This window comes from Pygoscelis adeliae, unplaced genomic scaffold (assembly GCF_000699105.1).
Source record: "Pygoscelis adeliae isolate BGI_AS28 unplaced genomic scaffold, ASM69910v1 Scaffold485, whole genome shotgun sequence".
NCBI classification, from domain to species: Eukaryota; Metazoa; Chordata; class Aves; order Sphenisciformes; family Spheniscidae; genus Pygoscelis; species Pygoscelis adeliae.
Window position 1 is genome coordinate 638679 of NW_008824803.1, and position 13174 is coordinate 651852.

The 13174-nt window shown below is 42.5% G+C and overlaps 1 protein-coding gene across 1 annotated transcript in view; it reads right to left on the reverse strand.

Moving 5' to 3' along the window:
- Positions 1-13174, reverse strand: part of VPS8 (vacuolar protein sorting 8 homolog (S. cerevisiae)) — an 88933-nt gene that overhangs the window by 53225 nt on the left and 22534 nt on the right. The window contains exons 12-20 of the mRNA XM_009324006.1: positions 12629-12736; positions 10137-10217; positions 8860-9030; positions 6639-6713; positions 5930-5965; positions 2987-3077; positions 1826-1872; positions 847-936; positions 402-448 (exon numbers count right to left, since the gene is read on the reverse strand). Of these exons, the coding sequence (XP_009322281.1) occupies positions 402-448; positions 847-936; positions 1826-1872; positions 2987-3077; positions 5930-5965; positions 6639-6713; positions 8860-9030; positions 10137-10217; positions 12629-12736 (746 nt within the window). The remainder of the gene's footprint in view (positions 1-401; positions 449-846; positions 937-1825; positions 1873-2986; positions 3078-5929; positions 5966-6638; positions 6714-8859; positions 9031-10136; positions 10218-12628; positions 12737-13174) is intronic.

The window sequence follows — 13174 nt, forward strand, 5'->3', positions numbered from 1 at the left end:
TGCCCTGTTCAGCTCCTGTACTGATGCAAGTTACAGGCAGCTGCACAGAATAAATGGGCTATGGATGTTGCAGCAAAAAACCTGCTCTTGGAGGGTAAATGATGACGACAGGAAAATCTATCAAGGCAGCTTCTTTCTTAAGGGGATGGTGTGGGGGAAACAGTTTGACACAAATTTTTCTTCCTCAACACATCAATGAAAATTTAAGACACACTTTTCTTTGACTACTGAGTACCCTGGCTTTAGTATCAATTTTTAAGCATTCCTCTAAACTGTGATGTGATATATAACGATGATGTGATACAATTCCTCTAAACCATGTGATATTATAGGAGACAGCACTCAGGACTACATGGGTTGGTGGTCTGCCTTGGGAGACAGGCTTGCAAACTCAGACTTACGTGCGCTGGAGTAAGAGACAGTAATCAACTATGACAGGCACCACGTCCTGCGGAAGAAGCATAAAAAAGCTGTAGGGACTTGCAAAAATCCCTGCCAAATAGCACATCCTGCAGAGCGCAAAATGAAGCCTGGCCAATACAGAGTAGAATCAATGAGTTATTTGAATCAGCTGGTAGCTGGCACAGTTACAGGTTTTCCCGTGTGCTGGTTCATATGGAGAAAAACTCTAGTTATACTTCTGCAGAGGACAGAGGGCGTACGGGTTCTGCTCTGCCACCTAGCCGTAACTAAGTCCTGATTTCATTAGTGCACACAACAGGGGTGAGAGTTCAGGTGAACCACAGCAATATTTTTCAAAAACAGACAAGTAATTTTTGCAGCAAAGCAAAGTCTGATTAAAAAATTCAAAAGATCTATACAAGAGATTCCTCTGGAGCACCATACCTGAAAATGTTGCTCCATAACCTGGATTTTCCCTTGGTCAGGACATTTCTTCAAAGTCCGATCAGCATAATGGAGAAGGATTTCAACCATCTGAATTACAATGAACAAGAAAATTCATTCAAATCCTACACTTGAGGCCCTACTTGGTAGCACATTTAATAGACTGACTTGGGGGTTGACAGCACTGTAGACTCTGTTGTCCCACGTTGGGTATGAACTGTGGGCAGGAAGGAGAAGGGGGAAGAGGCTACCAAGAGACAATGGCATGACATAGCATAGAAGTGGCCCAATGAGATACTGAAGGCCTACACTCACTTTAACTGACCGAGAAACTGGGCAGCCAGTCTGCCAGCAAATTTTCAGATGGATGAACACATCCTGAAGCACAAGGCTCATCTGGGCCATGTTTTTACCCAAAGCTTAAGTTATAGTATCTTAAACAGCAAAACTTATTTACCTGCAAATAAAATATACATGACTAACAAAGTACAGCTGAATAATTATTGCAATAATTGTGTCTTTTAAACATACCCTTCCCAGAAAAAGGTTCCTGTAACAACTGAACAGGATCAGTTAAGAGTTTATTCCACGTCCATGTATACGTGGAGCAAAGTTTCCATCCTGAGAGTCAGCAAGTTACATACTGATGGACACTTGCCAACCAAATGTCAGGATACTCTGGAGTTACCTACAAAACAGGTTTCTCTCCACTGTGAGGGGACCAGAGGTCTCAAGGCCTGGATGATAACATCACGTTTTGATTTGCTAATGCTGCAGATTTTACCCCCACCTTTACCCAAAAGGTATTTCCAAGTCTCTTCTAAAATCCTGCTCACAATCTTAGCAAGAGAGGCACATGTACACATTCTAGAGTTAGTTGGATTAATTTCTGGAGGGCAGAAGCCATTCCTTCCAGGAACACAGTTAGTATCACTTCAGCATACATGACAATCCAGTTAGGAAGAGATCAGTGACTCACTCTGTCGGCAATGACTGCTTTCCGCTTGCTTGTGTCCCCAGACAAGCCTAGAAAGAATGAGGGGGGAAAAAAAATGAAGCTTTTCTCATCTAAGCTACCAGTGGAAATATAAAAATCCCACAGTTCAGATGCTAAAACCACTACCCGTGAGATGCAGAGGTCAGGATATCTAAATACACAATTTTGTGTTCTACTTTTAGCCCACTCTTCTTCTGAAGAGCTTATTCTCCCAGTGTAAAGACTGTTCCAGTACAGGAATGGCAAGAACAGATCTGAGTGCTGTTTAACATTGAGAGAACAATTAACGAAGGGCTGTAAAAGACTGTGTACATGAGGCTAATTGCTGGAGGATGCCTTGATGCAAAGAAGCTGAATTAAGTGCACTATAAGAGAAAAAAAAAATCTTAAATGTCAACTCAAAAAGACAGTAATTCTTTGAATACTGAAAAACTATCTGCTTAATTGCATTATACCCATGCATTAAAACAAGACACATCTTCATATACTAGCAATTTCACAGCAGGAGGATCTTATCCTGAGAACTTGAGTCTCATCTGTCAAAACCATCAGAAGTTATTTGCCAAAAAGTCAATGTGTCCAGTCCAAATCAGATCGTTCAAGCAGCAGTGTCTGGCATAATTAACATGTTTCTCGTAACAGGCTAAGTGCTCACAAAGCATCCTCCTTCATAGGAAACATGGTGCCAAAACCCAGCAGTTCCTTCAGTCAGTTGCATAGTCAGAGGAGACCTGAATGAAAGTACCTGCTTGGCAGAGCTGACAGAACATCACACTGAAAATTACCTACAGGTCATGCATGACTTTCAGGAATATTTTAGCAGGCTAGATATTCAACACCTGGATCCACCTCCTTCATGGCAAAGTGACAACAGATAGGAGTCACAACACAGACCAAATCTGATTTTCATTTGAAAACAGCAGGCTGCTAAAGGGACTATGACTCTAAAAAAAAATCTAACCAATCCATATAAAGGTGGTGTTTCTGCCAAACCCAAAGCAGCACACATCCTACTTTCTCTTCTTCAATTCAATTCTCTTTTTTTTTTTTTTTCCTCCTGAAAAAGTGATTTCTGTATATGCATAGGTTTAAAACCTTTCCTAGTGGTTTCAATTAAAAACAAAAAACAAACACCAAACTTACCTACTACAGCCTTTGCTTTACCTTCATAAAAAGACCAAGCTAGAGCCAGGGCATCAGTGAGACGCTCTTGTTTCAGAAGGTGGTCAACTCTCTAAAATAACAAGTAATATTGGACCTTAGTATTACAGAAAAGACAATCCCCTCCCATTTAAGATCAGCATTTCCCAGTAGTGGGTCATGATCCCTGACAGCAAGGGGACAGGAAATCTCAGAAGCTCACAACACACTGCAGTAGAGGACAGTATCTCAAAAAGATTCTCTCATATATACATTTTCTGCCAGACAGTTAAAAAAGACTAAGAAATGTCAGGCCCCAGCACATCAAGTCCCTGTGGGCTACGTTTTAGGTCAGATGCTTGATGGACGGAGACCCACAGCATCAGCAAGTGTCTGCAATCACAAAGAATAAAAATTTTCCATTCCCCATCCTTGCCTCATTACTTAGAGTACAACAAAATCTCTGCCACGTTTTCAACATACGGGTGTACTCATCCTACCCTTTATTTTCTCCTGAGCTCACAGTAAACAAGGATTGAAGTAGATGACAAGTATTTTCTGCTTTAAGGAATTATTAGCACGCAAGGTGGAGCATCACTAGTATTGGTATGTTAGGTCAAAATGTTAAAGTACTGTTTGAGAAAAGAGAGATTCTGCGTCTCAGACCAGCATTCTGTACTGCAGCAAGGACTAACTCTCAGCTTCACACCCTAATCCCCCACATACTCAACTACAACTCTTGAGTAAGTCCCCCACAATAAAGAGGCCTGCAGCACAACAGAAACCATACAGTAATTTAGGAGGTTGGCTCAGAGTGATACCAAAATACTAAGGAGACATAAGGTTTTCTTTGTCAAAGCAAAGTAGCTAAATGTTCTGCAGACTGGACATTCCATAGATAAAAGGAATCCTTGAAGCTCTGTGTACAGGGGTGGAATGGATAAGGAAGTTATGCTGAAATCAGCTAGTGCAACTAGGCGAAAAGACTGAGTTCAATTAGTGGACACGGTGAGGAAGACTATTGACCACCACCAGAGGACCCTGAAAGACCACCAATGAACATAAGAGCGCATGCGTTAAAGACTTTTACATATGTTAATGAGTTCCAAGAAATAACATGAATATGTTAATCATTTCTCTGAAATCTAATGAATATGTATATTCTGATTGTACATAACTCCCATAGTTGAGCAGCCCAGCACGCACACTAGGTGGAGCAATCCCCTGTGCACCCGGCACCACAATAAATTGAGCGAATAATATAAATGAGTTCATAATTTAATTATGAATTATATTCATATTTTTCATATTATATATTCATATAATTATGAAACATAATATAATTGAGTTCATAAATAAATGAACTCCAAATTGAGTCTTAGAGAGTTTTTCATCTGCCAACTTATGGTAACAAGAGCATGTAATCTGTGATTGACTTCTGAATTCTAGGAAAACCAGTACATGAAATCATGGGTCAAAGCGAGACTTTTCATTAACAGTTTACTAAATGAAAATCGATAGTGAATGGCTGGAGGGAAAACTAGCAGAGGAAAGTGATCTTGGTAACTAAAAGCAGCAACTGTATAAAAGTTCTATAGAGCTAAACTGTTAGTATTTTATTAAAGGTCCTGATACAATGTCACATGGGGGAGCTTATAATCATGGATGAGTACAAGAACCATAAAGCAGGTAAGAGGAAAAATGGTGAAGATCGCTGCTTAAAGGAGAAATGCGAGACTGGAAAGAAATGACTACTGGAGTTCCTTGAGAATCAGCCCTGAAGCCCCCTTCTACATAACAATTTGGTCAACTAACTTGGCATAAGCTGAATTTACTAATGAAGTTTGCTGATGACCAACTGTCAACATGATGTGAGAGAGCAGACCAGAAAGACAGACACAATAGGATTGCCCCTAAAGCTGGGTAATAGAAGTATGATGCAATCCAATGGTACAAGCAACTTACAGCAGAAATCAGAGTTTGGCTATGGGGTACTGGTGAATCTCCAGAATGCCACAAGGCACTGACATCATGTAGCCAAAGGAACAGCAAAATGAGACCCAAGGATGCATGAGGAATGACATATCTAGTAAAGACAGCGAAGAACAGGTGACATTGTGCATGGCACTTGTAAGACCCTACCCAGAGTAATATGTGCCGAAGTGTTTACCTGTGTTCAAGAAACTGAGCACAAAGGAGGTGCAGAGAACAGTGACTATGAAAAAAGAAAGGAATGGGAAGGTAATGTCACAAAAGGATGATGAAAGAGCTTTGCTTAGCCTTGCAAAAAAAAGTCTGAGAGAGAACGTACATACGCTGAATAAACATACTGCTAAGTGATGATCCAGAAAGGAAAAACTGCTGTTTAACTCAAGTGAAAAGAACAATGCAGGAACAAATAGACATAAATAGATCACTAAGAACTTGAGTGTGGAAATTGATAGGGTTTCAGCTGTCAGAGAAATGATGTTCCAAAAAAATCTTCTACCAACAGAAACAAGGATCTAAAATTCAGTGAACTTTCTAGGTAGTCTTTGATGGATTTTATGATGTAGCTCCTGGAGTAGCTGGAGACAAAATAGAGTGAACCAGATTTCCTTCCACTCCTGTGTGCTTGTCTGGCAGATAGAAGGCTTACACTTACACAGTCCTCCAAAGTCATACATTGCACTAACTTTATCTTATTAACAGAAGCTGAAACATGGCAAGACATAATGCCTTGCTTGGGAGAACAAGGTCTCTGTTCAGCCTGCAAGTTTATGCAAGCAGGAGTCCCATAGCATCCCACCATGGAAAGCAGTGTACCTATGGTGCTGGCTGTGCGTAGCAATCAGGGATCCTGAACACAGTGCTCAGAACATGCTTCACAAATGCTCCCTCCCTCCTCTCAAGCTATATTTAAGCAATTCGAACCTACTAAGCTGTACAGTTTTCCTCTCAACGTACCTCTCTCCAGCTTCTCAATGTCATGACGTGAACAGACTAGAAAAGAAAAAAAAAGTTATTTACTTACAGTTGCTCATGCAGCCTGTGGTATCCCACAGACCCACCAGAGCATGCTGGTACAGATGAAGCTAACTAAAGCAACCTTCAGGCTTGGCATGGCAGGAATAAATTGGATGTTTATGTTTAACAGAAAACATCCTTTACGTGGCCTTACAACCCATCCGCTCCAAGACACTATCCCTCACTTCTTCCCCTACTTCCACATGCCATCCCATAGGCCACCTCTCTCTGCCTTTTCAGAGACAGCCTGCGCTGCAGGACAGGAAAAGTGAATAGGATATTTCTTTTATCATTCCATGCAATAGAGTCTTAGTTTTCCCTGCTGTCTTATTTTCTTCTGTTTACATGCTCGCACATTTAGGACAGAGAACTTGAAGCTTAGGACAGAGGAGATGTCAGTAAAGTAATGCTAAGTCTACCCTGAAGCAGCATGAACCAGGGTACTGTGAAACTATGACAATGTCTTACCTAGCCCATACCTTGGCTAAGACCAAATTATTGCACGTTTCTTTAATCCCACAACATAAGTGCACAAAGAACCCATCCCTGATTCACATCTCCATAGAATAAAAAATTGCCCTTGTCTAGGAGATGAGCTACCATCAACAATGAATGCCCTGTATTTTTATTAAAAACTCCCTACATTTACCTTAGTTCCAAGGTAAAAGATCTGACCACCACAGCTGCTGATGGACTGATAACAAGCTTTCTCTCCAACCAATGCCTACAGGGAGAAAAATTACATGCAAGTAAAAATGGTTTTTGTTTTTGTAAAATTTCCCAAGAGACATACATACACTTGAACTTTAGAGACACTTTGTAATTCAGAAATCAAAATGAGGATTGGGAGAGAACAACACAGATTTCTGGGCAGTAGTAAGTAAAAAGCTCTGCTGTCACTCCTTCCTGCTTGTGAATGCAGCTTAAAGTGCTACTGAGCTCTGGCTGCCCAGAAAACATGACGGAGTCGTAAGGACCCACAAGCAGTGCTCCGTGTCTATCCTCAGATGCAAAAAAAGTTACGGGGGCTCTTTCCTTGCCATCTGCTTCTTCACAAATCTTCCTCAAGAGCAAATGTGTAGGAGACACAGATGGAAAGAATATTGTTGAAGTGAGAGTTGCTACAACAGAAGTTTGAGTGCCAGTAACTACTGTTCAAAAGGCTGTATATGGGCACATTTACAATGTGAGAAATGGAGGATCACATCAAAATTAGAGATTTTACCACAGTGCATGGGCAGTGCTTGCTTCCCACTCTGCTGCACAGTTTCACAGGCTAGTTTGTCCTGTACTTTTCTCAGTCTGGTCAGGTAGGGAAGCTTCCTGGATCTCTTCCCACTGCTGAAAAGTGTGTCCATTCCAGGGACTGCCATAACAACACTTCAACCTGCTCAGCACAGAACCTAAGGCTGAAGTGGCAGATATTCCCTGCATCTTTCTTTAGATGCTGCAGTAGAAGAATGGGGTCTGACAGTCTTCATCCACAAACCCAGGCATCTCTGAAACCAGCATATCTCTTGTGGGAGTAGCAGCCTCATCTAAGATTTGCCTTCCAGAGTGTCTGCAGAACTAACACAAGAAAAGGTATATTTCTGATCCTCTGAGCCATGGAAAAAAAAAAGCTTCCCATCAGAAGTTGTCCTTGACTCAATTGCTCTGGAATAGGTTGTCTTGTAATTCCTACTGAAATGCAGGGAAAGATACTGCCTGTTCCATATCCTCAGTATTTCAAAATGGCATTATAGACTTCAGATCTCACCTGCTACTTACAGTCTATGAATTAAGTAGGGGTCTTTTCTAGACTCACAATAGCATTTTAACAGGCAGCAGTTATTTGGGCCCACCAGTTTTTCAAGCCACATGTCTCTGGCTTTGATGGTAATCACCAGAAGTCCTCACAGGACACTGCAGAGTTTCTGGAATTAAGTGAAAGGCTCTGAATAATGACATATCTTAGCAAGGAAAGCTCATATACCACCTCAGTGCCAATCTCTAGCTATGTTCTGTGAGGTTGTGCCTGGCAATTCCAGATCATGTGGCAGGCAGGACATAAGCTAACTTAGACTAGACTCCACCTTCTGACTCTTTCTTCCTCAGTATGCATCTGCAGCAGAAATGATGACAGCAATGCTAGCAGTGTGAAGCAGATAAAGCAGTGAAAGCCAGATAAGCAGCAGCTACGTAGATCTAAAGGCTGCAAAGACTCCTCATAGATCTGGCCATTCAGACCGGGAGAAGCACTCTGTTCCTTCGTGCTCAAAGGGAACCATGACAGAGAGGCCTTTTTTGTGAAATCCTGCCATCCTGCATTGAAGGCACTTCTCCTTGGGCTTCTGGAACTCAGTCATGACCACATGCTGGGCTTGAAATTGCGGATCCAAACTACAGACCCACAGAAGCCTTCTGCTAGTTGTTTGGGCCAGCAAGTCTCACAGGGCTATAGCAGAATTGAATAGGAACCATATTGTCCAGCTGTGGAATTTCAAGCATAGGTACTATCCTCTCTACCCCTGCATGACAATCTGCGAGGCGAGGGCAGGGAATGCATGTACTGCACAGGCACTGCTACAGCAGAGTATTTGTGGCATACAAAGTAGAAAAGTCTATAGGAATCTCTTGAAGAATAAAGCACATCAGCTTTTTTCCTGTACAATGTACACGTACAGTATTCCAAAGCTTGGTAACTTAAGAGCAGCTCCTAAAAATATTGATGCACAAAAGGAAACATGAACTGCCTGCTAGTTGGCCACATCAACACCATGTATGATTTCTGAGATGCTTCAAAAAGGCTTTTTTCCAAAGCTCCAGGCTTCCACTTGGGGCATATCTGAAACAGAGCTAGCTAATACAAGCAGGTCATTTGTGCCTACCAGGGCTTCGCTGACGTTGCCTCCCGTAGCCAGCGATTTGAAGTGGCTGCTGTTGTAGACTAGCTGAACTTCTGAGATCTCTATTGTCTCCAGCTCCTCCTGTGTCTGACGATCTATAACGTGCAGCTTCTCCACACTGTCCAGAAGCACTGCTGTCCGTGAGTTTATCCACTGAAAAAGCAACAAATCACAGATTTCAGCAATGCATACACAATTATAGGCCAACTAAACAGGCTCTGGCCATATCCCTGAGTATCAATACTGGAAGTTCTAGGATGGCTAGTAGCTTTGTTACTATACACGGTCACTTCACAGCAGAACCCATGCATAACTCCAAAGGTAAAGATAGGGAGGCTCCTTCTGGAGTATCAGCTTTAACACTGAGAAAAATTACAAGGAACCTTCTTCACAGAAAACACCTGTAGACCAATGGCAATCCAGCAGAGTTCTTGTCCTCTTGGTGCACTATTTATGCTCTAGCACACTTTCTATCCAAAAGTCTCAAAAACAAGACTACTACAACACCTGTTCTCAAGTCCCTTAGGAGGTAAATATGGCATCAGGAGGTATTAAAAAGAGAAATAGTACATCTAAGTTTAACTCAAAGCCTGTCATTCATATTCTGTGGCTTCTACTTTTATGTTCAAAACCTGGGAAACAAAAAGGCTTTTTTTCGCTGCTTTTACAATATTTGTATTTTTTTTAAAAAGCCAAACATATTTGTTAACAAACTTCAAATTCCAGCTGATGTGGATGTCCATCTTGATATTTTGGCCTTTCATGTTTTACTCGTTGTATTCTGTAAACATGTTTTAGAGTTGAACAATTTTTTTTGTTGAAAGCATCAAATAATTATGGTGCTTTAGCAGCACTCATATATGGAAGCATTAGAATTTTACTGAGCCAATTACACAGAAGTTTGCATTCTTTTTAGTGAGAATATAGAATAAAAATCTTTCTTGCCAGATTCTCTCTAGCTCTTGAAAATACTTTCTCAACAAGGCTACCCCTCCTTCCCAAGAAAGGGCAGTATTGCTGCCTCCATGCTACTACTTTTTCATCCTTTAACTACTACTTGCTATTTCACTTGTGCTGGTTTTCCAATGAGTCCCACGTTTAAGGACATTTTCAGTTAGTTAGCCCCAGATAAACACAGCCACTTCTTATGCTACATTTGTAAAGCCAATAGTATAGAACTAAGGGCTATTGAGATACATTTAACAAGAAAACTAGTGCAAAAAACCCCTAACCATTCTATATATAGTACTGAGACTTACAGTAAAGTTGATGAGGTCATAGTGTAGATGAAGCTGCCTCTGCTTAGTGACATGTATTGCACCAGTATCATCTCTCTTTACCTAAAAGAGAAATCGGACAAGGCTCAAAGACTTTCTTCAGCTCAACCTCTCTGTTCCCAGAGGGCATCACACCAACTCCAGGAGTCTGGAGCTCCCCTCAGACAAGCACGCTGAGTGCGCAGTAGCAGCACACACGGTTCTCAAATGGAGCGTAATGTCGCACTTTCAAAAGCATTCATGTAAGTGAGGAAACAGAAGGCTCTGAGCAGGGAGCAGTAAAAATATATGCCCTCTGCTGGATCAATTTTAAATCATTTATTTGTAGTACAAGAGTTGTATGTCATAAACAAGCTGGCACTACATGTGTTCAAGGGATTGTTGCCCCCTGCCCTGCCTCACATATTATATAAGGCAATTCAGTTTCTAAAAGGGGTGCAAACCTCCAGCATTCGTACAGAGAGCACTGAAGGAGGACTGATTCTCATTCACTGACTCCCAAGGGGCTCAGCCCCACTGGAATACTGAATTGAAGGGAGATGTTGCATGACAACTCGCAGTCAAGGGTTCTGTCTTGTCCCATGCAGGAACTACCGTACTTTCTGCTTGTAAAAGTCAGAACTACAGAACGCTAATGTGAAACTGGCTTTAATTCATCATCATTAAAAAAAGCATTCTGCAAATAAAAATAAGGTTTTTTTTACATTTTGACAATTTGAAGTACAGCAAGAGGGACGTGAATTCAGGTAACATGGCTGCTGTTTAGTAACCTATAAGCAGAGTAGTGCCACTCACCATAGCTGAGCTGGGTATCTGTGCAGAGGCTCATGCTATTGCATGCACAGACATCTCCAGCAAGACAGGCTTAAACATACACCCTTTTCTTTCTCCCCAAGTTTACCAAGGGAGACGATAGAGGAGAAAGAGGATTCAATCCAGACAACACAACGTCTGGGTGCTTGAGCAAAGCTTAAGGTCCAAGACGATTGAGCCTGGAGAAAGATCACAGGTCAGCAGGAGGGCACCTGAAGAGCAGCACAAAGGAATTCCAGCCACTCCAGACAGTAAGTCAGCTTCATCGGGGGCCCAACTTAAATGCCTCTATGCTAACGCATGTAGCGTGGGGAATACACAAGAGGAGTTAGAGATGTGCGCACACCTGCAGGGCTATGATCTTATCGGCATCATGGAGATGTGGTGGGATGGGTCCTATGACTGGAGTGTTGGAATGGAAGGATACAGGGTCTTTAGGAAGGGGCAGGGCGGTGATGACCAGCAGGTCCAGGGAGGTGATTCTCCCCCTCTACTCCGCTCTCGTGAGACCCCACCTGGAGTATTGTGTTCAGCTCTGGGGCCCCCAACATAAGAAGGACCTGTTGGAGCGGGTCCAGAGGAGGGCCACGAAGATGATCAGAGGGCTGGAGCACCTCTCCTGTGAAGACAGGCTGAGAGAGTTGAGGTTGTTCAGCCTGGAGGAGAAGGCTCCGGGGAGACTGTATAGCAGCCTTCCAGTACCTGAAGGGGGCCTACATGAAAGCTGGAGAGGAACTTTTTACAAGGGCATGCAGTGATAGGACAAGGGGTAATGGCTTTAAACTGGAAGAGGGTAGATTAAGATTAGATACAATGAAGAAGTTTTTCACTGTGAGGGTGGTGAGGCACCGGAACAGGTTGCCCAGAGAAGTTGTGGATGTCCCATCCCTGAAAGCGTTCAAGGCTAGGCTGGATGGAGCTTTGAGCAACCTGGTCTAGTGGAAAGTGTCCCTGCCCATGGCAGGGGGGTTGGAACTAGATGATCTTTAAGGTCACTTCCAATCCAAACCATTCTATGATTCTATGGTAGCAGAGCTGGGAAACAAACTTAGCACTCTAAAACCAAAATGCCAGATTTTCTGAAGCCTAGGTACTGCTCTCATACTGACATCAGACATGAAATGATCTTCAACCAAAATGCCAGATTTTCTGAAGCCTAGGTACTGCTCTCATACTGACATCAGACATGAAATCATCTTCAAACAACCATATCTGCATGTGTAACTTCTGCAGACCTAAACAGGACGAGCGGCATGCCCTAAAGTCCCATGCCAACAGGACCTGAAAGCTGCTGTCTCTTAGTGCTTTATACAAGTTTTTTCCAGGCTCATGTTTTAAAGCAAAAAATAAAATTGTATCTCAAATTCATGTGATCTCCCTGAAAACAATCCACATTCTTCTACTTCCAGTGGAAATGAGGTAAGTTGCAAATCAACACTTCTGGAATGCATAAAGCTCATGCCTCCAGATTCTCAGGGAAGGGCACCACTGCTTGCTGAAAAGCAATGACCAACAGGTTTGTTTTCCCAAGCCGGTTGCAAGCTGCAGACATCCCCAGCATGCACAGATATCATACTTTCACTGAGACGGAGGCTCAGTCAACTGAATATGTGAATAAGATGTGACTATCTGAAAAGCAGCATAAAACATCCAAGGCTTACCAGAAGAAAATGTACGACATCTCCTCGACAAAATGCAAGCATGGGGTTCACAGAGTTCTGTACAGCCACGAAGTGCCATGCCAGAAGAGGGACACTAGAAGGGTCCATCTGTTAGACAAAAAGCACAGCCAGTATTTAAGGTACAGAAGGCAGAACCTCAGTTCCAGGACACATGCTGTTCATCAGCTGCTACTCACTGACTTTGCTATGTACACACACAGTCTGTAAAGCAATTTCCTGGTCTGCTGGCAGCTTAGCAGCAGCTTGTGGTCTTTGGTCCAGCCACATGGTTTAGGGGCAACGTGTGTCTCTTGGCAAAGTAGACAGCCAGTCAGAACAAAACCTCTGTCCTAGCTGCTTAACGTAGATCCAATCTCACATGGATTGATGGACTACAACAAGCTGCAGCTTGCTAGCAGCCTTATCTCCATTCTCCCAACCTAACATTGAAACAGGCTGCCCAGGGAAGTGGTTGAGCCACCATCCCTGGAGATATTTAAAAGATGTGTAGATGAGGCGCTTAGGGACATGGTTTAGTGGGCATGG